Genomic DNA, 15,521 nt, shown 5'->3' with positions numbered 1-15,521 from the left:
TTCATAATATTCTCTCTTAAGGCATTAAATGCCGTAAATTTAATCCCGGTGGTCCACAACTTCTCCCAGTCAGCAAACATGATATTGTGACCTATGTCTTGTGCCCATTTTATCATTGCAGATTTTACCATTTCTTCCTCAGTATTCCATTTCAACAGCAGATTATACATTCTTGAAGGTATCTTAGCATTGGGTTCTGTCAGGGAACTGACATCAGAGGCACGGGAGAAGGAGAGGGTCTCTGATTCTGCAGGAGAAGGTCCTAGCGCTAGGGGGAGACTCAGCTGGGAAAGAGGGGAAGAGAATGAGTGTAACACCAGAGATCCAGGAGAGCAACAGGACAGGGAGGTGCAGGGGCTCCAGGACTCTTCATTGGAAGTTAGTGAGGAGAGCCCAAGCACCCCGCTGCCCACGCCCACCCTGCGCAGGAGACTCCCGTGGAGTGAGAGGAGGAGACGCTTAAGCGTCAAACAACTCTTATGTTGGCAGCGCTTTAAGAAATGCCCACAGACAGACTCTACGAGTGACTAAGGGCAGCCACACTGAGATGGGCTGTGCAGTCCGGAGGGTTTAACCAGGCAATCCGATGCTCAAACGGGGCAGGATTACGCACGAGTAACTCCCAACCACTACAGGTTCTAACAATTCTGTTTCTAACTTTGATTTTTCCACCTGGAAACCAATTTTTTTGTCCAAATTATAAACCTCTCTAATTTACTAATTTACTTTTTGGGCCACACAAGACATCTGAAGGCAGCCCTGTTTAGGGAAGCTTTTAATGTTTAATAGATTATTCTATTTTGATATTCTGTTGGAAGCCGCCCAGAGTGCCTGGGTATAAATTTATTATTATTATTATTATTATTATTATTATTATTATTATTATTATTATTATTATTACAGCATTACCTTTTAGCGGGTGTACTGAGAAAGGTGACAAGGACTGATTTTGCAGTTGTTCAGGGGAGTTTCATTTCCGAGGGTGCTGGAGACTTGAAATCAAGCCACGATTCGACTCAGCAGCAAGCTACACCCCCACTGTACAGCATTATTTTTATTATTATTTTACTTTCCACAAAACAAGATTCCACAATTAACATTGAAAATACGTGTCTCCCCCCCCCCCACCTTCATATGTATATCTTTATCCTTTCATCATTATCTCTACTGAGATTCTTAAAATCTTCAAGCTTCCCCCCATTCCCACTTCTGGTTCCTTATATACACCAAATTCTTCTGCATATCCATATCTACTATTAATCCATTATTATATCCTAAATTATCCAAATTTCTGGTAATTGCTGCAAGCGTTTAGTCCAAAGCTGCTAATGTTTCAACTTGTTTAGTGTTCTTTGCACATATACAATAAATGTTTCCCACTCTTTTTTGAATTTCTCATTATCATAGTCTCTGAGCTTTGTTGTTAGTTTCACCATCTCTACATAGTCCATAAGTTTGATTCGCCATTCTTCAAAGTTTCTTCCTTCCATCTTTGAACTAACAGGATCCGGGCCGCTGTTTTAGCATACATGAATATCTTCTGTTCTTTGGGTAGTTCAGCATCTATTGAACCTATTAAGAAAGCTTCTGGTTTTTAAACAAAGGTCATTTTAAACATTTTTTTCTGTTCATTATAAATCCTTTCCCAGAAATTTTTAATAATTCTCCAACTGAAGAAGTGTGCATGCGCACAAAATAATATACCCAGAACAAACTTAGTTGGTCTCTAAGGTGCTACTGGAAAATTTTTTATTTTTTATTAAATGAAACCAGACTTTCAAAAATCCCTCCGATCAAAGTGTGCCTTGCCAAACTCACAAGTATTTCCAGGTACTCACTCCACTTAATGGGTGTTCTCCTGCAGACATCAGGTTTCTTGGATGCAAGGTCATGTTCACAATTATAAATCCAAAAAGAAATGAGAATGGGTTTGGGTTGCTTTTAATCCAACTTTCCCATCAGCAAGCTGCTGTCCATTTATATCAAATAAGCTGGTAACTTTCCCACTTACAAACTTTCCCAATGCAGTGGCTATTACCTAGGAGATGGGGACGAACCTCCTTTTTATTTCTCTGTCTGGTGCCGAATTTAGTCGAATACAATCTTTTATAAAATCTTCTTTACCTTCCCATCGGCTGTAAGTAGTTTTGGGAAATCTCTGCTTCAGCCTAGAGTGGAGGCTTGTCTCCCACGGAGTTGCGCTGCTGCCAGGACCACTGGCTCCGTCACTGTTCCCCACACCCACTCCCCATGCCTTTCAGCAGAGGAATCGAGGGCAGCTGGAGAAGCTTTTGCGGGCTGCTGGACCCTCCACACCTGGAGAACCCTCTCAGGGATTTTTGCGCACTCTGCCTTAGTGCTTCTCCCTGTTGCTCCATGGGGCTCAAGTGTCAGAGCGATCACTCGCACTCTGCAGTAACTCGCACTCTGACCGCCATCTGCAGAAACCAGAAGTCTCCCACTGTACAGCATTTTAAGTGTTTGTGGGAGAGGTGGTGTTGCTGTGTTGTTTTTCTTTTAGCTTTTACCTTGTATTTTATTTTGTGAACCACCCTGAGATTTTCTGATGAAGGGCAGTATGTAAATCTAAAAAATAATAATGCCTTCTAAAATTAAATCTCTACACAAACACTACTAGTCTTCCTCCACCGTGAGTTTTTTGATGGGAAGTGAGGCTGCTCTTATGTCTGAAGCTTTTTCCACACTCTTGGCACTGAAATGGTTTCTCCCCTGTATGAATTATTCGATGGGAAGCGAGATGGTAGCTGTGACTGAAGCTCTTTCCACATTCCAAGCACTGATAGGGTTTCTCCCCTGTATGAATTCTTTGATGGGCAGTGAGACCTTCTTTCCAGGTGAAGCTCTTTCCACATTCCAAGCACTGAAATGGTTTCTCCCCTGTATGAATTCTTTGATGGTAAGTGAAACTATCCTTTCGACTGAAGCCCTTTCCACATTCCAAGCACTGATAGGGTTTCTCCCCTGTATGAATTCTTTGATGGGAAGTGAGATTTTCTTTCCTAGTGAAGCTCTTTCCACATTCCAAGCACAGATAGGGTTTCTCCCCTGTATGAATTCTTTGATGGGAAGTGAGATTTTCTTTCCAGGTGAAGCTCTTTCCACACTCCAAGCACTGATAGGGTTTTGCCCCTGTATGAACTCTTTGATGGGAAGTGAGATTGGTCCTCTGACTGAAGCTCTTTCCACATTCCCAACAACAATGTGGTTTCTCCCCTGTATGAATTCTTTGATGGGAAGCTAAAGTCTGTTTCCAGATGAAGCTCTTTCCACACTCCAAGCACTGATAAGGTTTCTCTCCTGTATGATGTGATTTGTGGGAAGTGAGACTGTCCTTTCGACTAAAGCTCTTTCCACATTCCAAGCAACAATATGGTTTCTCTCCTGTATGAATTCTTTGATGGGAAGCGAAACTCTTTTTCCAGTTGAAGCTCTTTCCACACTCCAAGCACTGATAGGGTTTCTTCTCAAGGGAATTTCTTTGATGGGAAGAGGAATGGGAGCTCTGACTGAAGCTCTCTCCATAGTCTGAATACTGATATGGCTCCTCCACTGTATGGATTTCATTGTGGTCTCCCTTGTTCTTCATTTCCAATTCAACAATACCTGAAACTAAGAGGCAAACGTATTAGAGGCTTGGGAAGAAGTGCAGCTCAAAATTATGGAGGAATGCTAATTAAGGCTTGTGACAGGGAAAGAACTCAAGGGAGTTAGATGTTACAATGTTCATTTTGTTCTGTAAAAATGTCTAGTTTCATATACAAATCGAGTATTGGCTGTTTTCTCTCACTTAAGTTTTTAAAAGATTAACACAGCTTAACAGTAACATCAATTTGTTCAAATTTAAATATGGATCTGTACTACGTTCATAAATAACGTGTTCTTTTATTATTATTTAAATGATGGACAATGAAGGAATGTTCCCTGTCCAAAATTAAGATATATTCAATATGCTCAATTGTTCAATATGCAGTAATAAATTTTAAGAGCTGGTGAAATATTTGGGAACACTGACACTGGACAGGCATGGTCTTAGTCAGCTGCCTTGTAGTGAGCAATGTAAGAGTAGGGGAACAAAAATGGAAAGCATATGGACTTCTGTGTGCTGAAAAACACTTTGTGTATTGAACAAATGTGTGTAGCAGCTGCCAAATTAAACTTCTTCCGTGGCTAAAAAATATAATTATGATGTGCATCACCTTAAAACAATTTGGATGTTTTCTTAAATTCTTGACATCACAGCATGCAGCAGAAACTTGTCATATTGGCATTATTATTATTCAAGTGTCCTTACTTAAATGTTACATTACTGCAAGAAGTTACAGGGGACGAGGCAGGGGGCCTTCTCAGTAGGGGCACCCACCCTGTGGAACGCCCTCCTATCAGATGTCAAGGAGATAACTATGCAACTTTTAGAGGACTTCTGAAGGCACCTCTGTATTGGATATTTTTAAATGTTTGATGTTTCATTGTGTTTTTATATTTTTTGGAAGCTGCCCAGAGTGGCTGGGGCATCCCAGGGAGATGGGCAGGGTAAAAATATCAAAATTATCATTATTGTTACTACAGGGTTCACTGCCTGAGATTCAAAGGCCTGGCTCTCCTTCCTCCTCTCCGTCTCAGAGGCTGGGCTTTCTGTCTCATCTCAAGGACTGCCAAAGCGCCCAAAAAAGCCTCTTGACTTCCACCCAAACAGTCCACATCAATCCTAAGCATCTCCTGTTCTGATTTCCATTTTTTGGTCTCCCTTTCCAGCTTTTTAGATTTTTCCTCCCTTCCTTTCATGTAGACATCAAGTGCTTCTGTTTTCTTTGTCAGTGTCTCTACTTTAGTGGTCAAATTTGTCACCATTTCACTATTTCTATCAATTCGGGCTAATAGCTTCTCCAACTTTTCCTTCATCTCTTTAGTCCGGTATTTTTTTAGGTCAGCAAAAAGTTCCACCAATTCAGATGGGGACCTGTCCCCTGGGTCTTGCTCTAAAGATCTTCTACTCCGGCCTGGTGTTAACTGTTTTTTAACTGCCATAGTCAAAATCTCACTCTCCCTTTTCCAGCAACCCCTTATCAGTTTCTCAAGGCCACAGAATAACTCTTTCCTAAGAGATCCTGTTTCCTGTACTTTTCCAGCCCTCTCTCTTCCATCCAGCCTGATACCCAGAACACATAAGCTGTTTAACATAAAATCCAATTTCTCAAATTAAGATTCGAATTAACCAAATAATTACTTTAAGAGAGGAACCACAAGAAAGAAAAAAGAAACAATGTGTCCAAGAGGACACAGCAATTTAGATGTCCAGAGAAGAGTGGTTGTGTTGCAGTAATCCAATTCTCTTTAACTGTCTCACAGTAGAAGACATATTTTCCTTCGAAGAGAAGCAAACTTGTCCAAACCTGTCCTGCTATTAGCTTTTTTTGCCAACTCTCAGTCCTTTTAAGAGCTCAAATGGTTTTTTAAAGAACTTTAAAAATGAGACCAGATTTTCATAAATCCCTCCAATCACTCTTGGCACTGAAATGGTTTCTACCCTGTGTGAATTCTCTGATGGGAAGTGAGATTGTTGCTTTGACTGAAGCGCTTTCCACATTCCACGCACTGATATGGTTTCTCCCCTGTATGGATTTTTTGATGGGCTGTGAGACTTTCTTTCCTGGTGAAGCTCTTTCCACATTCCAGGCACTGATAGGGGTTTTCCCCTGTATGAATTCTTTGATGGGAAGTGAAACTTATTTTCCAGGTGAAGCTCTTTCCACATTCCAAGCACTGATAGGGTTTCTCCCCTGTATGAATTCTTTGATGCGAAGTGAGATTGGCGCTGTTAATGAATCTCTTTCCACATTCCACACACTGATACGGTTTTTCCCCTGTATGGATTATTTTATGGGAAGCTAAACTCAGTTTCCATTTGAAGCTCTTTCCACATTCCACGCACTGATATGGTTTCTCCCCTGTATGGATTTTTTGATGGGCTGTGAGACTTTCTTTCCTGGTGAAGCTCTTTCCACATTCCAGGCACTGATAGGGGTTTTCCCCTGTATGAATTCTTTGATGGGAAGTGAAACTTATTTTCCAGGTGAAGCTCTTTCCACATTCCAAGCACTTAAAGGGTTTCTCCCTTGCATGAACTCTTTGATGGGAAGTGAGACTTTCTTTCCAAGTAAAGCTCTTTCCACATTCCAAGCACTTAAAGGGTTTATCTCCTGTATGAATTCTTTGATGGGAAGTAAAATCTGAGTTCCTCCTGAAGCTTTTTCCACATTCCATGCACTGATATGGTTTCTCCTCTGTATGAATTCTTTGATGGGAAGTGAAACTTATTTTCCAGGTGAAGCTCTTTCCACATTCCAAGCACTGATAGGGTTTCTCCCCTGTATGAATTCTTTGATGGGAAGTGAGATATAATTTCCTGGTGAAGCTCTTTCCACATTCCAAGCACTGATAGGGTTTCTCCCCTGTATGAATTTTTTGATGGGAAGTGAGATTTTCTTTCCTGTTGAAGCTCTCTCCACATTCCAAACATTGATATGGTTTCTCACATGTATGAATTCTTTGATGGGAAGTGAAGCACTGTTTTCGACTGAAGCTCTTTCCACACACCACGCACTGATAGGGTTTCTCGCCTGCATGAATTCTTTGATGGGAAGTGAGATTTTCTTTCCTGGTGAAGCTATTTCCACATTCCAAGCACTGATAAGGTTTCTCTCCTGTATGAATTTTTTGATGGGAAGTGAGATGGGCCCTGTGACTGAAGCTCTTTCCACATTCCAAGCACTGATAGGGCTTCTTCTCAAGGGGATTTCTTTGATGGGAAGTGGAATGGGAGCTCTGACTGAAGCTCTCTCCACAGTCTGAATCCTGATATGGCTCCTCCACTGTGTGAAATTCATTGTGCTCTCCCTTGTTCTTCATTTCCAATTTATCACCACCTGAAACTCAGAGGCAAACGGATTAGAGTCCAGGGAAGAAGTGCAGCTCAAAATTATGGAGCAATGCTCATTAAGGTTTGTGACAGGGAAAGAACTGAAGGGAGGTAGATGTTATAATGTTCATTTTGTTCTGTAAAAATGTCTACTTTCATAAACAAATCAAATTGAATATTAGATGTTTTCTCTCTTAACTATTTTTAGCTTAACTTGGTAGCATCTTTTTGTTCAAATTTAAATATGGATCTGTACTATCTTCATGAATAAAATGTACTTTTATTATTATTTAAATGGTGGCCAATGCTGGAAAGTTCCCTGTCCAAAATTAAGATATATTCAATATGCTAAGTTGTTCAATATGCAGTAATTATTTTAAAATAATTTTTATTGGTTTTCTTTTTCTCGTAACAAATATCCACTATCAATAACATTCATTTTCCAGTTTCTCCCCACCCTGCTGACTTCCCTCAGCTTCCATTTCTGGTTTATTACCTCATATATTACATTTTGCTATTTGTATAAAATAATATTTTGTCACATTGCAAAATTTATTTTTCTCTATCAATAAAGCTGTAAACTGCCGAGTCCATGTTGTTTTGTTTTTTTTCTGTAGGAATGTTGTAAATGGTTCCCATACTTTTTCAAAGTCACTACTGTCCTTTTCACGCAGTTCAATATGCAGTAATAAATCTAAACAAATTTTAAGAGCTGGTGAAATATTTGGGAACACTGACACTGGACAGGCATGGTCTAAGCCAGCTGCCTTGTAGAGAGCAATGTAAGAGTAGGGGAACAAAAATGGAAAGCATATGGACTTCTGTGTGCTGAAAAACACTTTGTGTATTGAACAAATGTGTGTAGCAGCTGCCAAATTAAACTTCTTCCGTGGCTAAAAAATATAATTATGATGTGCATCACGTTAAAGCAATTTGGATGTTTACTTAAATTCTTGACATCACAGCATGCAGCAGAAACTTGTCATATCAGCATTATTATTACTCAAGTGCCCTTACTTAAATGTTACATTACTGCAAGAAGTTACGGGGGACGAGGCAGGGGGCAGGGGGCCTTCTCGGTAGGGGCACCCACCCTGTGGAACGCTCTCCCATCAGATGTCAAGGAGATAACTATGCAACTTAGAGGACTTCTGAAGGCACCTCTGTATGGGGAATTTTTAAATGTTTGATGTTCAATGCCTGAGTTTCCAAAAGCCTGGCTCTTTTCTGGGATGGAGTTTTTTTGGTCCAGTTGTGGAATCTGTCCCATCTACAATGTCAGTCGACTCTTTGGTCAACCAAAGAGAGACAGAAGCAAGACTGAAGCTACTTCAACACCTCAAATCACTCTGAAGCCTACATTTAAGAAGGCCTGGGCAGTTCAGACATCCTGGTCAGGGTTTTAAAAGGCAGAACTGGAGGAAGAATATTCACAGGGAAAACAATCAATAGCCATCCATCCAAGGTTTGCTGTGGGAGTGTTAACATCCCAGGTGCTGTGGGTGGAGCTGTTGAGCCCCATCGAAATATCAGAGGTTCATCGCCTAGATATATATCTTGAATTACAAAACAGATAGGATGATCCAATAGGGAGACTTACTGAGAGAGTCCCACATCCCACGATTCTCCTCCATGACTTCCTTATGGAGAGCTCTCTGGTCAGGATCCAGCAACGCCCACTCCTCGTCTGTGATATAGACAGCTACATCTTCAAAGCAAACTGTATCCTAACAGAAAAGGAAAAAGGCTGTCCTCTTAGAGAACATTCACTTGGCTCTGTTGTTTTCTACAGCGGCCAGACCCCTCTCTGCCTTCCTCATCCCTCTCTCCTGCTGCAGCTTCTGCCTCGGAGTCTGGGCTGCTCTCTGCCACAGACTCCCTCTGCTCCCTGAGCCCTCTTCCCTCTCCAGCTTCAGACACCTCCTCCTCCTCCTCCCAGTCGGCTCCCTCTTCTCTGGCTCCTCCCACCATTCCTCTGCATCCAACTGTGTCCAGCCAGTCTGCATCCAAGCAGTCCTTCCCCACAAGGCTCCTTCCCCCTACCTGATCTGGGTCCACAGCTGCTGCCTCCCCTCCACCACCATGAAAAGATGAAGGAGCAGGTCTTGGTGGCATCATTCCATCACCTGGGAGAGACAAAGGTAAGTGGAAACCGTGAGCGCCTGCTTCTCTCAGAGGTGAAACAGTGCATCTCTACGTACAGATGGGGCTTCGTCCAAGTCTCCCCTGCTAGCTTCCGGTTCCACTCTGCTTTAATGGAGGCAGCGGGAGATCGTTGGCAAAGGAAAAACAGGGATGACTGAGGGTAATTCTCCTCACAAGTTCCCCCAGGGACAGGGGGAACGGGCTTCACTCCCAGTTCGTCTCAGTACCTGGCTCTCGCTCCGGCATGGGTTGTGGGAGGCAGGGAGGCGCTGAGTGCGAAAGCCCTCCGCCTGCTGAAAACCCTCCTTCGTAGCCATTAAGGAGCAGAGGTTTTCCTGTCAATTAGAGCTCAATTTGGACTAATGTACAGGCGTTGCTGGAAGAGATGAGATCATAAACTGTGGGACCGAAACAGCTGCAAGGTCTTTAAGGGTTGAATTTGAGAGAAGACTTCATTTGGTGCAAAAGATGGGGGGGGAGGGAAGCCTACGGCTTCTTTATATAAAGTTTTCTTCTCTACATTTATGATTTGGCAACCCACCATTGAATGCTAGTTCAAATTATATATGTACAGGTGAGCAGGGATGAAACTGTATTGCAGATATGGACTATAACATCAAATGAAACTTTGTGTGTAAAAAAAAGGAAAAAGGGAGGGAAGCTCTATTTTACAAAATGTTTATGATGGAAAATTAGAGCTGACTCTTCCCTATCCTTTATTATTTATTGACTGAACTGAATAATGCTAAAAGGACTTGGAATTTAATTTAATTGGATAACTGTGCATTTATATTCGGCCAGATAGAGGGATGTAAGCAATCTGCAAGTTGTGAAGGAGCTGATAAAATTCATTACTGAATCATTTGCAGTTCGACAGATCCCTCTCCTTCCCAGGCGGAGAAGAAAAATGGCAAAAACAGGTTATTTATTGGGACCGTGTGATTTTTGCAGCTGCTGTTAAAGTTGCCAAACAATGAAGCATGGGACAGAGCAATGGAGAATTTCTGAAACCACAATGGGATATTAGCTCTGCCCAAGAAATGATGGAGAACAGCAACAACCAGGAAAAGATAGATAGAACATTTTACAAGGACAGGAAGAAACATCATGAACAGAAAGATTGCCACACACAGGAAGAATAAGGATATAGCTGGAGTGCCTCACTTGTAGTTTTATATATTATTTAATGTGTCAAAACGAATGGAAGTCATTAATATTGCAGTTGTTGTATAAATGATTGTTAGCTTGACTGGAGTGTAATTGAAATTAATAAGATTTTGGAATGCAGAAATAAAGAAAATCATCAAACCATCGGTATTAGCGGGGGGGGGTCCCACCTAAATTATATAATTTGGTATCTGAATGATTGGTATTAGTAATTGTATTGTAATTTGGCATTGTTATAATGAGGCTATTATAGGACTGTAATTGAAAACTAATAAAAATTACTATTGTAAAAGTCTCCCCTGCTGAATACATTTGGACATTTGTACCCATTTCATATATTGGTTGTGCAAAAATACATCTCCTCCCCCCCCCCCCCCGAGCTCTGGACTCCAAGTGTCTTCCCCCAAAAGATGTAAAGAACTCACAGATAAGTTTCAAAACCAAGAGAACGTGACAAAACGGGGGAGAAAACACTCCTTCCTCCTTACCCAGAGGCCTCACTCTGGTGTCCAACGGAGTCTTCTCTGCCTCAGAAGAATCAAGACCCATTTGTGCCAAAAGATCCTTCCTCTGAAAGACCAACAAGGATTCAAAACAGAGAATGGGGAGAAGGGTTAGAGAAGGAATGGCAGAGGCAAGCGCTTTCGGGGGAGAGAGGTGAAAGCTGCTTCCTGCTTCTGCTAGACTGGTGTCTGGGGTTGGCTGCCAGGACCATGAAACATTGGTCCTCAAGGATCTTCACTGGCTCCCAGAACGTTTCCCAGCACAATTCAAAGTGTTGGTGCTGAACCCCAAAGCCCTAAACGGCCTCAAAGGCCCAGTATACCCAAAGGAGCGTCTCCACCCCCTTCGTTCAACCCGGACCCTGAGGTCCAGCTCTGAGGGTCTTCTGCTGGTTCCCTCTCTGCAACAAGCAAAGTTACAGGGAACCAGGGAGGACCTTCTCGGTAGTGGTGCCTGCCCTGTGGAATGCCCTCCCATCAGATGTCTAGGCAATAAGCAACTACCTTACTTTTAAAAGACATCTGAAAGCAGTCCTGTTTAGGGATATTTTTAATGTTTAATGCTGTATTGTGTTTTTAATATTTGGTTGGAAGCCACCCAGAGTGGCTAGGGAAACCCAGCCAGATAGGCGGGATATAAACAATAAATTATCATCATCATCACCATCATCATTATTACAGGGAACAAGGCACCAACCCTGTGGAATACTCTCCCATCAGATGATAAGGAGATAAAGAACTGCATAACTTTTAGAAGACATCTGATGTCTTATTATGCTTTTACATGTGCTGGAAGAAACCCAGCCACATGGGTGTGGTATTAAAATAACAACAACAACAACAATAATAACAGCAGTAGCAGTAGTAGTAGATTCCCAAAAAAGGATGGGCCATTAGTAAATAATTTGGCATACTCTCCCTCCTCTTTGGAGCCCCTTGGGAGTATCCAGAGTAAAGTCTCTCTCACCTGCCGTTCTGCCTGCTTCCTCTCCTCTGCCTGACTCAGGAGGAAACCTTCGGCCAGGGCCACCGCCTGGGAACTGGTCTCCGCTCCGCATTCCCTCACCCAGCTCTCCATCTCCGGGGGAAGGACAGCCAGGAACTGCTCCAAGATCACCAGGTCCAACACCTCAGCTTTCATGTGCCTTTCTGGCTTCAGCCACTGGTGGCAAAAGTGATAGAGTTGGCTGCAAACCTCTCGGGGTCCTTTGGCCTCCTGGTAGCAGAACTGCCTGAGCTGCTGACTCTGCACCTCTGAGCAAGGGGTGTCCTCCTCACCCAGGATCTTCTGCACAGAGTTTTCACAGAATCCCCCACTGCTCCCAGTTTCCATGGCATGGCCTCTTCCTGCTTCAGCACCAGCTGAGTCTTGCTCATCCATCTGTGTTCCCAGGAAGTCTCCAAGAGATTGGAAGGAGCCTCTTGGTCCTCTGCCAAGTTCTAATGCAAGGTGCAGCAAATCCTATGAATCAAACACATTCTTCTATTATAAGGTCAATACACAGCCAAGAGAAGAAGAATGTTCCCTGAGCAAGCGTGGGAAGAGGAGGAGGAGGAAGAAGTCATAACTGTGAATGACAAGTGAGTCATTTGTATCCCAACCCCACTTCATAGTCCAGAGCTTCACCCCAATCCAGCCATATCTGCTTGGGTGGCCTTGGTGAGCAGGAGGGCCCATGTCTAGCTCCAGCCACTGTGCCTTTGGCACAGACAGGATGTGGCCATGGGACTTCCTGCTCTGGATCCAATGGGATGGTTGCAAGGCCCTCTGGGTGGAACTGCCCTGGAAGACGCCTCAGAAACTGGCCCCAAATGCAGCGGTTGGGTTCTCAACTGGGTTGCCTGTTTTACTAATGGCATTTCTATCCCACCTTTTCTCCAACAGGCTCCAGGTGGTGTCAGGAACTGGGCCCAAGAGGAATGCTGGAGACCCCCTTCCCTCCTCCTGAACCTTCCCAAAAAGAGGAGAACAGTACAGTGGTGCCTCGCAAGACGAAAATAATTTGTTCCGCGAGTCTTTTCGTCTTGCGATGTTTTTCGTCTTGCGAAGCACGGTCCGTCGCAACTGCGCCTCTTCAAGCGGCTTTTTTAAAAAAGCGCAAGACGTTTTCATCTTGCGAAGCAAGCCCATAGGGAAATTCATCTAGCGAAGCAACGCAAAACCGAAAAACCCTTTCGTCTAGCGAGTTTTTCGTCTTGCGGGGCACCACTGTATAGACTGACAACACTGGTTTGCAGAAGGTCATAGTTCAGAGGCTGCAGAGGGGAGAAGCTGGGAAATATTGGGAGAGGAGCAGCAGGAAGCAGCAGCAGCACCAGGGGAGACAGCTGACAGACTCTGTGTCTTCAGAAAGCATTCCTTCTCCCAGGACCCAGCGTGCATTGAGAGTAGGAGAACAGGAAGCTCAGAGGCAGAAAGCACAGATCAGCCAACGCAGGGATGACGTAGAAGAGGAGAGACAGAGGGGTGGGACTTTATTCAGAACGCCATTACTGCAATGGAGAGGCGCTGTTCAAAGTCTCTCTCTGTAAATATTGAATAAAGGACTCGGCAGGAACTCTTCTTGTTGTCTATTTCTTGGCTGGCCACTGGGGGAGGGATGGGATTCCCTGAAGCCTGACAGGTGGCATCTACCCCTCCTCATTGAAGACCCACGAAAATCCTTTGGCATACATGTAATTCCTGTTTTAAAATACCTGCATTGGTTGCCAGTTCATTTCTGGGCCTAAGTTCATCAACAGACCAACACTTTATATTATTTAATTGGCAATGGAAGAGGAGAAAGGCCCATGACTCACTCTTAATCTAAGCACAACCACAAGGGCTTTGCCATGTGGAATGCTCTCTGTTCTCTGCTCACTATGTTCTATCCTGCATTTTTGGTTGTATTCAAACCAATTCATTAACCATCTGCCAAGCAAGATGGCTTCCTCCAAAGAGTCTTGGGAACCGTAGTTTATTAAGGATGCTCACAGTTCTTAAGAGACACCATCCAGCTGCCCCACTAGATCCTTAAAAAATATTGAAAAGCTTTGAAAACACACAATTAATTTAGGTTCTCTCCCCCCCACCCGCCAGCAGATGCTTTGGCTGCCCCCCCCCCCCGGAATTCCTGGCTACGCCCATGGCCTCCATCCTCCTTGTCAGCGGGTCCCCTAGCAACTCTCATCACTCAAGGGTGGGGGTTGCCTCTTTCGCGCCCACCCTCCGCCTGCTTCCTTTCCAGGAGGGCCTCTCCTGCCTTGGATTCCTGGGGCATTTAACGGCCAGCTCCAGTCAGCATTCCCTAATGTAGAAGCAATTCTGAGAACGTTCATTTGAATGATGAATGCAAATTGCCATGGAGAAAGATCCTTTTCTCAGCTGAAGAGGATAAAAAATGAATTTAGAACAACAAAGTTTCAAGATAAATTATGTTACCTCAGCATCATGTGCACAGAAAATGACAAGCTATGCGGTTTATCGTTTGATGATATCATCAGTGATTTTGCTTTGGCAAAAGCAAGCAAAGTACTGTAATTTAGATCATGTTTGTGTACTGTTTGAATCATAGAATCATAGAATCATAGAATCATAGAGTTGGAAGAGACCACAAGGGCCATCGAGTCCAACCCCCTGCCAAGCAGGAAACACCATCAGAGCACTCCTGACATATGGTTGTCAAGCCTCTGCTTAAAGACCTCCAAAGTAGGAGACTCCACCACACTCCTTGGCAGCAAATTCCACTGTCGAACAGCTCTTACTGTCAGGAAGTTCTTCCTAATGTTTAGGTGGAATCTTCTTTCTTGTAGTTTGGATCCATTGCATTGAATCCACAGTATACAATGAATCATGATAAAATTATACAGCTGAATGGGTATTGGATAGATGCATTAATACAATTAGTCCTGTTTAATAATTTTTTGATGTACAGGCATATATAGTATCGGTATTATTTATGAATGTGATATATTACTAGAAATACTGTCATTTACACTCAGTAAGTGTAACAGGGTACAAAAGTCTGCTGTCCCAATGAACAGTGTGGACTACTATGGTGATACTGCATTGATATTATATAAAAACACATTGTATTAACTACAATTGCATTGTGCAGGTTATACCACTTAATTTCATATTAATAAAGCTATTTATAATTATTAGTAGTTTGCCTCATATATTTACACCTCTTATTATTTCATGTTATCACAAGTTTCTAGAGACTTGATTATGAGTCTTTGTAAATTGTGTTTCTGAAGGAACTTTTGTTATTGCCCTAGGCCAATGTGTTTGCATTATGAAGAAAAATCATTTTAAGTTAGAGCTTAATGATGATTTCGCTATTAATATACTTCTTCATTGTATTTCACTATTAATATACTTCCTCACTGTATTTCAGTTCAACAATGACTTTGATAAAATACATATTTTGCTAAGGGCAAATGGCTTGAGATACCGATGAGGTCCGTCAATTACCATCTTGCGGATATTCAATGCAAGAAGCAGCGACCATTCGCTGTGGCCCCAGAGCAGCTGGACCGAGACAGGGCCCCGTTACCTTCCTCCGAGCTCAACCCGGCCCTGTTCGGGGGGCCCCGGCTCCTGGGGGAGGGAGTTCCACAGGTTTCCCTGCAGCCCCCCCCATGCCCCCTCCCCCTTCTCCCCGAGGCGGAACAGAGAGGAGACCCACCCGAGGCCCGCGGGCGAGGGCCAGGCCGCTCTCCACGAGGAGACCCTCTTGCAGGAAGTGACGCAGAGGGGAGCCGTCCCCGCTTTCATTTCCTGTCCT

The 15,521-nt window shown here is 43.3% G+C and overlaps 3 protein-coding genes across 3 annotated transcripts in view; all 3 read right to left on the bottom strand.

Annotated features, from left to right (window-relative positions):
* Positions 1-1,050, bottom strand: part of LOC310712808 (uncharacterized protein) — a 15,454-nt gene extending 14,404 nt beyond the window's left edge. The window contains exon 1 of the mRNA XM_083516183.1: positions 910-1,050. The gene's annotated coding sequence lies outside the window, so the exon portion shown is untranslated. The remainder of the gene's footprint in view (positions 1-909) is intronic.
* LOC310712880 (uncharacterized protein) lies at positions 1,040-5,504 on the bottom strand. Its single transcript, XM_083516320.1, has 2 exons — positions 5,246-5,504; positions 1,040-3,630 (listed from the first exon to the last, which is right to left on the bottom strand). Exon 2 carries the CDS (start codon positions 3,605-3,607, stop codon positions 2,621-2,623), a length of 987 nt encoding a protein of 328 aa, XP_083372446.1. The 5' UTR covers positions 3,608-3,630; positions 5,246-5,504; the 3' UTR covers positions 1,040-2,620.
* On the bottom strand, positions 3,884-15,521 carry LOC310712803 (uncharacterized protein). Its single transcript, XM_083516177.1, has 6 exons — positions 15,423-15,521; positions 11,720-12,214; positions 10,738-10,819; positions 8,981-9,063; positions 8,538-8,664; positions 3,884-6,944 (listed from the first exon to the last, which is right to left on the bottom strand). Exons 2-6 carry the CDS (start codon positions 12,131-12,133, stop codon positions 5,542-5,544), a joined length of 2,109 nt encoding a protein of 702 aa, XP_083372303.1. The 5' UTR covers positions 12,134-12,214; positions 15,423-15,521; the 3' UTR covers positions 3,884-5,541.

This window comes from Podarcis liolepis, assembly GCF_965112155.1.
Source record: "Podarcis liolepis genome assembly, chromosome: 7".
Taxonomy (NCBI): Eukaryota; Metazoa; Chordata; class Lepidosauria; order Squamata; family Lacertidae; genus Podarcis; species Podarcis liolepis.
This window is presented reverse-complemented; position numbering and strand designations above follow the sequence as displayed.

Excerpts from the sequence above, each read along its gene's own strand:
- LOC310712803 (XM_083516177.1), bottom strand. The coding sequence starts at position 12,133 with ATGGATGAGCAAGACTCAGCTGGTGCTGAAGCAGGAAGAGGCCATGCC. Across the intron at positions 9,064-10,737 it reads CACCAGAGTGAGGCCTCTGG|GTGATGGAATGATGCCACCA; the intron begins GTAAGGAGGAAG and ends TGTCTCTCCCAG. Across the intron at positions 8,665-8,980 it reads CAGCTGTGGACCCAGATCAG|GATACAGTTTGCTTTGAAGA; the intron begins GTAGGGGGAAGG and ends CTTTTCTGTTAG.
- LOC310712880 (XM_083516320.1), bottom strand. The coding sequence starts at position 3,607 with ATGAAGAACAAGGGAGACCACAATGAAATCCATACAGTGGAGGAGCCA.